Genomic DNA, 13,458 nt, shown 5'->3' on the forward strand with positions numbered 1-13,458 from the left:
AATGGCTGGCTGGTCATGCATTAGGAGCGCTAGACTGTCAATAGGTCGTCTCGATAATACCAGGTTTATACCCAGCAAGCTGCCTTTTCCCGTCGACCTGCGGAAGGTTTTGACTAGGAAGTAGATTGTAATCAACTTAGAAAGAACATCTGAAACAAACATTTTACAACATTTACAAGGAAAACGATTAAACGGGTGAGAGTATAAGGGAAAATTTAAAAGAGGTTAAAATTGTTAATGTTTGAGAACCGCTAATGTAGAATATGCTACTCACAAATTTGTATGTGAAGAATTCAGTTTCGCTTGAAATGAAAAGACTGCGTATCGCGCATGCTCACAGGCCACGGTTTCTCCTTCTTGGTGTCCAACTGGCGCGTGTCGAAAGTTGAGAAGCAACAACACAATTCTTATAAGTTTGATTTGTTTAAAGCTTTTGCACGTTTATTGAATTATCGGTAATTATTGCCAAGTTTCTACCTATTAAATGATATAATTTTGTATCGATAATACAATAATCATTGTGTGTGGATGATCTATGCTAAAGGTAAGGTTCGTTAACTTGTCTAGGGGTGGGTAATCTTTTTCTATTATGGAGATATCCATTACTAACAGTACATTTAGGCTTCATAATGATTATTTTGGTTGAAACACCTACTTCTTTTTTTTTATTTATGAATGCATCATTTTAAAGATAAACTTAACATTACTGAAGTAAATTAGTGTATCTGCTACAATGAAATTTCGCTGCCTGCTTTCTCTTTCCTTCTCAAAAACTTCCGCAGGTCGACGGGAAAAGGCAGCTTGGTGGGAAGTGTGGTCGAGAGGCTAAGTGCGCTTGAACTTGGCTTGTCTTGGCTACCTAGAAGGGGGCTCGAGGTTCGACACACGACTCGGGCAGAGTAGTGTTTACTGAGCGCCTAAAGGCAGCAAGGAAAACCAACTCCTAGATACCCCCTCCCTCCCACTGGTCCACAAATGAGATTGGACCAAAGCGCTCTGAGCATGCTATAAGCATGAAAGTAGCGCTATATAAAAGTTATAATAATAATGAACCTGGGACCATCGAGACGACCTAATGACAGTCTAGCGCTCCTAACGCATGGCGCCTTCTCTCTCTTTCTCTCTCTCTCTCTCTCTCTCTGTCTGCAACCCAAATTTTATTATTTTTTTTTTACCTACGAATTAAAATTTTTCCCTAATAGACTTTTGACTTGATTTGGAAAGGCCCTCTTCATAGTGCGCCCCCGACACATACACGCTCTCATATTTTGTGCCTATTAATTTTAGTGGTTCTTTTATTTATGTTTCCCTCTATCCCCATTCCCGCCAACAACAAAAGTTAGTTTCCATTTTTTTATATTTCTCTTGTTATTTTAACCTCTACATAAAAAGAAATATTAATTTGGTATTTTTAATTATCATCGTTTATATGAACACTTTTTTGAAAGTAGGGTAATGACAATAGAGCTAGATTACATTTTAAATTACATTAGGAATAGTATTTTTTTTTACAGTGTTATAAAGTACCATTACTGTCTCTCTCTCTCTCTCTCTCGCTCACTCTCTTTATCTCTGGAGCTACCTTGTTAATGCAATTAGTGTTGGTTTCGTCTGTTTTTAGTTATTTTTTATTTATACCATTTTATAAGGAAGTGGAAATGACGTAATGAAGTAGATAAGTAGACTTACGGAAAAAATGTTGCATTAAAAATACGAATTCGTGCTATTTATTTTAAAATACTTCTATTTTTAGGAAATAACGAAAATAAAATACCAACGTTTAATAGTTTGTTATTTGTTATGCAAATGGCGATCGTCAGGTTGCAAATCTATGAAAAAGCGTTCCTATTGAACATCTAAATATAAAGTTGAAGCTAGGTGCTGACACAAATGTGATACAAACATATGTTAGACATAAATGAATATGCAGGACCAGGAAACAAGTTTTTAAATAAGAGAAAGTAGTGAAAATAAGGGACTGCGCCGAACGAGGCTCGAACCTGTGACTCTGTATTCTGTATTTGACACTACCGCCTAGCGATAACACACTAAGCGAACTTAACCTCTAGACCATCGGAATGTCAAAAAAAAAAAACATTCTTCTGATCCAGAGTCATTTCGCCCGTATGCAAATTACCACCCCAGTGGTCATAGGTCACAACCCCTAGCTAGCCCCACCTCGCAGTATCCATTCCCTAACAGCTTCAAAAGAGCCTCAACCTTTTAATTACAGAAAATATAAAAGAAAAGGACTGGTGACCTCCCCCACGCCATATTCCTTTAGGATATTAAGTTATCTCTAAATATTTGTTTCATGGAATAAATAAAAAACACGGTTACAAAGACAGTTTGTGTGGAAACACAAACTCAAAATCGGCCCCCGAAGTGGTCCACCCAGGCAGGCTTCAATATTTTCAGAAAGAACATCCAAATGAAATTATATCAAGACAAATGAGAGATAAGAATGGAGAAAGAAGGTTGACATATCTTGTGTAGTGCCCCAATGGTACAGCAGATCAAAGGATAGGTGCAAGTGAATGCAAAGTAAGATGTGAACCTGGCCTAACTAGTTCCCCTTTCAGACATTGTGGTCTATAGGGCAGATGATGTAAAGTTCATCTGTTTTTTGTGGCCTACGGTTAACGAGGGTGTCATGTAGCCAGCACAACTACCAACCGCCTTTACTTTTCCCCAACTAATGTCAGGTACCCATTAGAGCTGATTTTAAAAATTAGATTTTTCGCTTTTAGAAAGAAAAAAGTAGCCATTGCATCAGAACTTTGAATGGTCTAAAATATTGTGATGTCGGATTTTCAATATCTTTTGTAGTTTGCGAGATCTAAACGGGACGGACGGACAGACGGATAGACGGACAGACATTTCGCACAAAACTAATAGCGTCTTTTCCCCTTTCGGGGGCCGCTAAAAACAACATGTAAACAAACTATTTACTTTACACCTCGGTAAGTTTATCCGTGCGGCCCATTCGTCCCGACGGCCGATCAAACAAAAAATGCATAAGCTGCCAAAACTGTCAATAACAACTATCGAATGGCTTCTCGTCGAAATGGACAAGCCGTCGATGAATGCTACCTGTTAGATCTGATATGGTTCTTTACATTACAGCTCTTGCATCATTTTAGCATGAAGACAAAACAGGTTGAACTGCTGAGCATTATTACATTAAATCGAAAATTTAATGAAGTAAAAAACGAATAAAGATACCAAATGTAAAGCTAAGTTCTGTAATAATCCCAAAACCCAAACATGTTGTTTTTTGCTAGTTGTATCTGTCGACTGCAACTTCTCGGCAGCACCAACTCAATTCCTAGTTTGTCAGTCAGCAGTTTCGCCTTCCTGAAAATGCCATCAGTAAAGTGTTCCTCAGCCACTAGCGGATCCAGAACTTTGGAGGGGGGGGGTGGTGAATTTTTTTCAAACCCTAACCCTAACGCCCAGTAAATCCTAACTCTATGCATAAACGTGCGTACATCCTATTCGTCAACCTACTTGATACTATATGCCTATTAGCTATTCTTATCTTATCTTATATAATACAGACGTTACTTCAAAAAAGAAGATGATTACGTCCTACGCGTCATGCATTTAGTCATGCATATTAACCAATGACTTAAATTATTGAATACTACATGCCTATTTGTCAGCCTATTTGCTACAACGCAATTATTATGTACTATGTGTATATTAGACACGACCTATCTATTGATACTACGTGCCTAGTCGATACTTCACAGCACTCGCCTGCTCGATCGCAACTTACTGAACTTATAATGTTGAGAACACTATCCACGGCAGATCAGCTCTGACTGCAGCAAGATTAGTGCCCACGTTAACTGGCCACCCGCTCTACTGTGCCCACAACCGACCCCATTAACTTTGAATTGAGACTTCAGAAGCACAGAGTCACCGACTACCCTCTACTCGCTAGAGCGCCACCTGCAGCTGCTAGACCTCCACCTAGGAGCCCAGTCAGTTACTACGTGGACAGGACACTCAGTTAAGTTTGAGGACAAAGTGACATATAATCTCTCATAACGTTCAAAGAGTGATGATTAAATATAATATTACTAAGAGATAGATGCACCCCCCCCCCTTTATTATTCAATGTATATTTTATGTAATTAAATATCTAGTGAATCTTTAAGTTTTGCATCTTTCTCCATTGTCTGTATTTTTGCGTGCCTGCTTCCTTTATATCTCTGATGGCCCAGTGTTTTGCAAATTCCAAATAATCATCCCCTAGACAGCAAACAAGCTACACATACCAGCAAGACACGAGGGCCGTCACAAAGCACTACGTTTTCAGTTGCTTCCTAGCAGAGGTTAATATATTTGAATATGTAAAAAAACTGGCTAATTTTGACTATTCAGACTTCAAAGGGATGTTAGTCAACTACAATTGTAAGGTACGTCGCCAAGTTACTGATGTTCAGTTACTACTTCGATTACAATGGATCTGATGGTGCAAAAATATGGCTAGAAATTGGCTACTCAGAATCATGGGAGGGTGCAAGTGCACCACCTCGGCACCTAACTGCGGGCGCCCATAAAAGAGATCTCGTGATCAACAAGTGGTGTATATTAGATGTACGTATTACAACCATTGAAAAATATGATAGCTAAATATGTATAATGTGTTTTAATTTATATTTATTCTGTATTATTTATTTAAATGTATTTTTTTACACTCCTAATTAAAAAATGACAATAAGAAAACTGATACTAATTTTACTATTATTATTTATTTTTAATATCGTATTTTACATCACAACATATTTTTACAGATGTACAGTTGTACTTTATTTCACTATGTTCCGGAACTGTGGTACTAACTTACAAGTTGTTCCTCCACATAGTGAGCTCAGGGTATTGAGAACTGGTTTCTTGTTCTCGATTTCTTAAAGTGTATAAATATATATGTGTCAGGGACGCATGATCAAATTACGATGTGTTGGTTAAAAAAAAAATAAACAAAATGGGAATTTAAGCAAGCAAAAGAGAGAGAGAGATAGAAAGTAAGAGAGAGAAAATGAGAGAGATAGAGAGAAGGAAATATAGACCGGGCCATGAACATTGTAACAGATACAATAATCAACGGGCTCAAAAAGTATGTAAGTTTGATAGTTAAAATTTGGTCTGTTTATTTAAAAAAAAACGTTTTTTGAGCCATAATAAACAATACAAAGCCTGGAAAAAAATCAACAGACGTAGACGGTTAATCTTCTAGTGTTCAGTTTTGTTTTTTTTATCTATCACTTACACTTATATTCACAGCCTAATAATGTTAGTTTAATTTAAAAAGAGAACTTCAAAATAAAAAAAGATATAGAAGGAAAAAGTACTTCCGGCCCTTTGTAGTTTTAATTAAAGAATCGAAATGCGTCTAGCAATATCGACTATTAGTTTGGATGTCATGTAATTCATTTTGTAATAGATCTAGACAAAAAATAATCAATCTGTGTGAATACTAATACTTCTACCTATTATGTTTTTTAAGCGCAATTTCATACTTTTATTCTTCTCACTTGCCTTGACCAGTGGATAAAGTGGGGGGAGAGGGAGATATATGTATTAATGTTACCGTGGTCGCTATTTAAATGCATTAATGAAAAATACAGTTGCTTGTCCTGAATTCTGACTCGAGACTTAGGTCTCCAAAATCCAAGATTATATTCATTTATTTTTATTTCATAATATATATATATATATATATTATTTACTAAAACAGAAAATGTCAAAAACACCACTGAAACCTGAAGAATTGAAATGCATTACATTTCATTATGCTGAGCTGGTTAGACATATAAATGTGGAAGATGTCATCGGCCATCTTGTCAGCGAGTTTGTTCTAACCTTTGATGAGAAGAATGAAATACAATCTAAGCCGACCAGAGCTGATAAAGCTGATTGTTTGCTGGATAAAATACTAAAGCCAGGACCTAATGGGAGATTTCAAATATTTGTAGACTCGCTAGCGCAGTATAATGAACTGCATTCCAAAGTGACTTCATATATGGATTCATTGAGAAGTACATTTTTAAAATTCTTTTAGAACTTGTAATATTAAAATATGAAGTTATAGTAAGCACATAAATTACATTACTTTTATAATTAGCTAAAAGAGCCCTTAGTTGTACTCTGAGAATGGCTTCCTGGACTTGTATAGTATACTGTATACCAAAGAGTATTAGTCTTTCTACATTACGGTTACAAGCTCAAAGTATGCATTATCTGTCATCCTTCCTACAGGAGGTACACTCTAGAACAGTGGTTCCCAAAATTTTGTCTTGTAGACCCCTGGGGTTTAAATATACTACTTTGGAGTCATTAATGAATTTCAAAAACCTAAAACATATAAAATAAAGAAATATGACATAAATTTACGTTTTAGCACTTAAAAAATCACTATCCTATTTATTTTCAAGCAATTAACATGTAATGTTCATATTTAATGTGTTTAATATTCTATAAGCTATGGATTATTAATTGTCTATTTGTATAGTTAAGATTTTAAAGCAAATATTTTGATAAAATATTAGATTTTAAAACAATACAAACATTATTTTATAAATAATTTATTTACAATTTTTTTTAGATTCTCAGATTGAAACTGACACAAATATGCCGTCAGCGGGCAGTGCAGAGGGTTGCGGGACACCCATCGCAGGGTAAGACCACAGTTGGACACGAACATTTACTTTTTAAATAAATAGCAGCCAATAAAAAAAAACATACTTATGCACAATTAATATGTTGATCAAAAAAGCCTAATTTTTGTATACTTTTCTTTAATATTCCATCAATATATCCAAAACGTTAGACCTTGCTGTATATCATTAACAAAATATGAAACAGTGTTTTCAACTGTATACTAGTATATACTAGTAAATATTGCTTTGATTGAAAGAAATCTTTTCATCTAAGCAATTACAATTATAGGAGGACCTTTACATGATCTGCCCTATAGACCACAAGGTCTGAAAGGGGATCTTTACTTCTTTTTTTTATTACAATTATAGCTAGCACCGCTATATCAGAAAAGAAACTTCTATTTTTTCAGATATTTTTTTTCTAAATTCTTACGTGCAATTTGTGTATATTTGTAGCATTTAAAAACTATATTATTAGAATTTTGTAATTGTTTAAATGATTAAACAATGGGAATAACCTTGATGTGGTACATATTGTTTTGAAACGTTACACAGAGACAAAGCAGAACTAAAATCTAGAATGTTAAAAGTAAAAAAATTTTAATAAAAGAAATATTAGAATAAGTGTATACATTTTTTTCTCAATCTACGTAATGTTTATAATTATAAATATCAGAGACATAATGGCTACAAGCCTACAAGGTACTTTGGTATGTTATTTAACAGCAGATTTTACTGAAAAGCTGATAAAATATCAGAAGTTTTAGGGTTAAAAAAAATAAAAAAATGAACGATTGGTCTAATATATTAAAATGTCTCAAAATTGACTAGCTTGACATTAGCTGTATTTTTTTTAGATCTTGGATTGTCTACCCGAACTCTGACATTTATTTGCACTTTTAATTAAAAGATAACTCTAACAAGGTAGTTATATCACTAAGAAAGAATCAAACGATCCCTATTTGGACAATAGCATAAAATAATTAAGGCCTACCTTTAACTCAATGGTATAGATAGGATACGGGCCAAAAGTCCCTAGAAACAATAACTGCCTGTACAGAGCAACTCTACACAAGTATCTACAGACATTTCAAGTCTGACTCTGGCAAAGAGTCCAAAGCATGAATATCTACAAAAGGTCAATATAAACTCCTTATACATTCGACTTATCGATAACGAGCAACTACAATTACTTAATAAAGCTTGTCTTCGCTTCTGAAGATTCATGTGAAATGCAGTATTTTCCTTGACTATGCAGCCACAGTTCTGACCTACACAAATTTGCCACATCCAGCGCAGTCCGTCAGCCGTGGTAAATTTAAACTTTCTTTTTGCCTTCGATGTCTGTTCACGGAAGTGAAATTTCTTTTGGTCTCAAATGTGTACCTTGTAAAATATCTCTTGCTGTCTAGTTCCGAAACCGCCTGCAGCCTGCTAATAACTTTCCTGTCAGTTAAAGTAAGTTGGTACTAAGATGGTCCTTAAAGTGTATCCATGGGGGACCATTGTTACGTCGACCTAACTTCAGCTCACAAATAAATTGCGTCTATTCTGGCCACACGAATCTGCCCCAAAAAAATGGATAATAACGTAGGTCAGCAACCGACCCTGGTCTGAATCCTCCATAAGGAAAAGTAACTGGCTATGTTGAAAGTCTTGGTGATATCCACAAAGAAAGTGTGGGGCCCACTGCGATCACATAGGTTGCAGAGGCCTATTGTCGGCCCAGCAAATAGCGACGTATCTTCTTTCCTCAAGATTTTTGTCGAGTAGTAAGAAGCAAAGGAAAGATCACTCTGCGGATAGTCCACGAGACAACAAGAGGGGTGGGAGAACACGTAGTCACAACACAGCAGGGCAGGACCGTTGCAATATCACTCTTTTTTTTTTTTCTACCTCACGTTAAAAAAAGGGGGGGAAGTAATCTACTCTGTAGTAACTATCAAGGTGACAGAGACAGAACACACTCAAGAGTTCGGACACAATGAAATGATCACTCTTTTATTTTGCAACTCGGAGGGAGGGAATTATCCTAGCTAATTTAAGAGCGAAAAAAAAAAGTCAATTTTCGTATGTATATTTTAGGAGATTTGTATGATAATCATTTTCCGGATATATCCAGGACTTTTTCGTATATTTTGCAATTTTAGGAGATTTCCATGACATCCTGTTAAATCGACAGGAGGCCGCGGGAAATCTGTTATAAGTTATAAAATGGTTTAATTTAATAATTTATACACCTAAAATTAGCGCGGGTCCTATAAAAGTGCTGAACCCACTGAGGTCGCATAGGTTGCAGTTGGCCCTGAAAAAAAGCGGCGTATGCTACGCCGCTGGTCAACTAGTATATATCACTCTTTTATTTCTGCATGTAGGACTAGAGTTATCCCACGTAACTTTAGCAGCGAAAAATAAAATTGGAGAACAAGTAGTATTCACCCATCAATAAATAGCAGGGCGGACCTAACCATTGTGACGTAAAAATCATGAACAAATCACTCTTTTATTTACTTCTGCAAGTTGGAATAGAGTTACCCCACGTAACTTTAGCTGCGAAAAAAAAGAGAAGGGGGAGAACAAGTAATCTACTCTGTATTCCCCCGTCACAAAATAGCAGGGCAGGACTCAACCGTTGTATGGCTCTAGGTGAAACGGATTTAAGCGGGGCCAAGTTTGGCTAGGTACTGATAAAAAGTGAAAATTAAGAGTGTGTATAAGAAAATAAATTTGTCTTTACATTTTGTTCATTCTTTACTACGGACAGAATTACTTTATGAGCCTTGCGTCTATCGAAGCCATACAATATATCATAAAAAATTTCATACATAGATCACGCTCAATAGCAGAATTTACCAAATGTTTTAATCTATCTTCGAGAATTGTTGACCTTAAGTAAATCTTCATTAGTTTAGGGCGCTACAAGCTTTTTTTCACCAGATTCCACAATTAAGGGTATTGCATAATGCATAATTTCATTGCGCGTAGGAATGACGTTTTCCATTTAGGATGACACCCCGAAATTACAATTTTTGTCTTTATATTTCGAGACATTTTTTTTTAATTTTCAAAAGCTTTTAATAATTTCCGGAGATTTCCGTGACTATTTCGTATATTTTGCAATTTCAGGAGATTTCAAGGAGCTCCTGGTAAATCGGGAGGCTGCGGGAATTCTGTTATAAGTTATAACATGGTTTAATTTAATAATTCACACCTAGAATTAGCGCGGGTCATTTGAAAGTGCGGGGCCCACTGCGGTCACATAGAGGCCCAAGGCCGGCCCTGCAAAATAACAGCGTATGGTATGCCGAGGGTCTACTAGTATTGTGTAAACTTGCTCTATTGTATTTGTCGTGTATTGTGTTAGTTCTTTAAAGTGTGCGCTCCTTTACTAGTTTGTTTGCCCGTTTGCTCCCGTTCCTGCTCAGCCACTCGTCAATTTGTTGATATTTCTCTTGATCTACTTCTTCTTTCTTTCTTGCATTTCTTTCTTGATTCGAATGTTGACACATTTGTATTTATATTTTGGGTCGGTGTGACGAGAGGTTACTTATTTAATATTTGGCGCGTTTATTTAAGTCTAGGGGAAATTTTATTAATTTTATCCCGCTCACATATAAGATTTTGTACAGGCACATGGCAACTAACAGTAAGAACAGACCAATATGTTACGTTTATAAATAAATATAATTTAATAAATGAAAGATTACAAAAGATAAATGATCAAATAAAATTATAATTAAGAAATGAAATGAAGGTGCTAATATCTAACTTAATTGCTCATCATGGATTGCTAATTATTGAGTGATTGGAGGAGAAGAATGTTTCTATGTCTGGCTACTTATTTTTCTTAGCTGCTAGCCCTTGGGTCGTCTTCTGGCGGTCGTAGGACTGGCACTCAGAAGGATGAGTCATCCGGCTCTGTCTTAGGACGTCGGCTCGGAGTAGTCTCTATGCTGTAGGCAAGCTGACTCTAACGTGAGGCCGCTGCCTGTTTATCAGTAGAGATGGTTGATGCTGCAGACTAAGTTGTAGTGGGACGATCTCTCAGCTGTGATCTCTAGCTCGTAGAGAGCCGTGCTAACTCAACACCAGTTTATCTTCTGCTGCGAAGGTTGCTCTAATCTGCCGGCATTAGGCAATAGCTATTGGGCAGTGGACAGTTTGGGACCGGAGATGTCAGGCGTCAGGTCAGATTTATGGTCAATATTCGTTGCCTACCGTGAGAGTAAAGTCTTAAGCGAATATGTATCTGTCCAGCCCGAGTGCAATGCTATTCTTAGAGCGATGTGTATCCTGCGGGGGGGTGGGGGGGATAGGTGTGAAAAGTTATTAGGCCGCATCGTGAAGGTACTAGTGTGTGCGGTCACCTGCACAGCGGTCAAAATTAAAAGTTAGCCCTAGAGAGGCTAGTTAATGTTTTACGTGGAGATTCGTCCCGTGAGAAACGTGCGAGGGGGGATAAATCCTACAAGAAATTAGCTGTGGGTGGACAGGAAAATAATTGTTTTAAGTTAAAAATAAAGTTTCTCACGGTTTGCTGGGAAAAATTCAAATGAACTTTTGCATGCAAGTTTCGTATCGTCACAGTCGGACAATTTTTTTTCGCTTTAAACTCCAGACGATTGTCACAGAGTTAAAGTATAATCATTGTTAACCATAGTTTTGTAGGGCGAAATAAGCTGCTCTTATACCTTAAGGTCGGTATCTTTGACTGCCGTGTTCAGTTATTTTACTTATGTGTCAATATTCTTGCCTTTGGAGTCCAGGATATTGAAGGCTGCAAAGCATCCTCCTACTTATGCTTCGAATATGGCAGCAACATGTTTTTTTTTAATTTTGTCCCGGTCACATTTTATCCTGCTATGTTATGGTGTGTAACTTTTAAAATGTAATTTAAAAGTCATTATAGCAAGTTCATGGTCACTTCCACTGTCAGCTTCAGAAAAACTTATTTGGTAAATAGAGGGAGTGAGTAAAGAAAAAAAAATCAATTCTGATTGCAGGAGCGTAATCCAAGTATGATCAATCAATACTCCCGGTAAAAAAAAATAATATCACAATACTCCAAATGAAATTAATTTACATATCCCAAACCAGTAACACACATTTTAAAAAAATCCTCAAAGCTCAGTCGAGAAATCAAAACCCTCCTTAAAGCTACTTGACACATTGACCCACTAACTCAGGTTATATACAATCGAAAACACCGTAATATACACCCTACTTTACAAGTGGATAGTTAGGAGGGGAACAGGTTTACAATATATATATATATATATATATATATATATATATATATATATATATATATATATATTTATTTATTTATATATGTTTGCGTGTGTATTTCAAGTATTAGACTATAATTGTAGTATTAGACATTTGACATTTTATGTGAACTTATAACCTAGCCCAGGAAATTCTTTTCCTAATCGAGAGGAATATATAACATCAACACCAAAATTAGAATTAACATCTAAGGAAACCATCGCTCAACCTTCTATAGAATCTATGGTTTCTACTTCTAAACCTACGGTAAGTATTTATATTTAAAAGAAAAAAAATTATGTATCAAGTTACTAAAAAAAAAATCAGTAATGACATTCCTTGCTTTTGATATTTATTGTTTACAACATAATTATAAATTATGAATAATAAAATGATTATTTTTTTCTCTGAAAAATTATTGAACTCTATATGTCTCACATTTATTTGTATAATGTTATTATAAAAAAATGACCTTTGACTAAAGGGTTTAAAACTCCTTATTTTCTTTTTTTTTCTGACACAGCGAAAATCTTGTTATAAATTATCAAAAGAGGAAGTTGAGGAGATCTTGTTACCTTTATTACAAGATCTACAAGATCAAACCAAGTTAAAAGAAGTATTAAAATTAACTTGTGACAGTACAAAACCACCTCAGATACCTGAATGGCGACAGATGCAAATCTGTATTTTAGGTAGTTTATCATTAAAATTATTTGTTTTGATAATTATTAATATAGATATGAATTGTAATTACAAATATGTAGCAAATTGTTCCCACATTGACATGCTGACTACTGTAAAAAAAAAACACTAAAATATGGCGGCCAAGGTCTTTAGGGCTCATAAGAATCTTCCTACTGCAACGGCATCAGAAAAAATTAAAATGCTCACTCAGGAATGGAAAATAAAGGACAGAGAAAAAGCTACGTGATAGTAAAACTGCACACATGAAATAATTGACTTGCATGCAACTACTAATGAATTAAAAGTTTCTAATAGTTTCATTAACAAATATTCTAAAAAACAGTTTGAAAAATTGTCTTATATACATATCCAATAGGATAAATGCATTTTTATGCAACCAGAAAGAAGTGTCGTTTCTATTAAACTGGTACACTAAAATCACCTTTATACGCACATGTATAGTACTATAATATCTATAGATAAATATCAGTCTAACATAGTCTAAAATCATACTGAAACGTTCCGTTAGAGGTTCACCTAAAACATCTCCAGGTGAACTAAGTTTAGATTTAATAATAGTAGAAAATGAATTCATAAAAATGCTATATTAAAAAAAAAAAAATAATGATAGAGAATTTTTAAAAAAGGCCAGTGCATCCCGAAGAAGATTGTCGACAAATATTTTAAACGGATGTCAAAATCTTTTACAAAAATTAGATTTTTATCGAGTTTTAATCTTACCGACATTCTATCATACCTCTGGAAATAGACAAAATATACAGAAAACGTACCAAAAAGTAAAAAAATTACATTCTCTTAATTTTAGATAAATGCT

At 35.3% G+C, this 13,458-nt stretch overlaps 1 protein-coding gene across 1 annotated transcript in view; it reads left to right on the plus strand.

Annotated features, from left to right (window-relative positions):
* The first annotated feature begins 316 nt into the window (after window positions 1-316).
* Window positions 317-13,458, plus strand: part of LOC106076668 (uncharacterized) — a 32,386-nt gene continuing 19,244 nt past the window's right edge. Inside the window, exons 1-5 of the mRNA XM_056014774.1 lie at window positions 317-455; window positions 5,750-6,050; window positions 6,617-6,689; window positions 12,083-12,206; window positions 12,463-12,631. Of these exons, the coding sequence (XP_055870749.1) occupies window positions 5,753-6,050; window positions 6,617-6,689; window positions 12,083-12,206; window positions 12,463-12,631 (664 nt within the window). The 5' untranslated portion in view covers window positions 317-455; window positions 5,750-5,752. The remainder of the gene's footprint in view (window positions 456-5,749; window positions 6,051-6,616; window positions 6,690-12,082; window positions 12,207-12,462; window positions 12,632-13,458) is intronic.

Source organism: Biomphalaria glabrata, chromosome 16 (genome assembly GCF_947242115.1).
Source record: "Biomphalaria glabrata chromosome 16, xgBioGlab47.1, whole genome shotgun sequence".
NCBI classification, from domain to species: domain Eukaryota; kingdom Metazoa; phylum Mollusca; class Gastropoda; family Planorbidae; genus Biomphalaria; species Biomphalaria glabrata.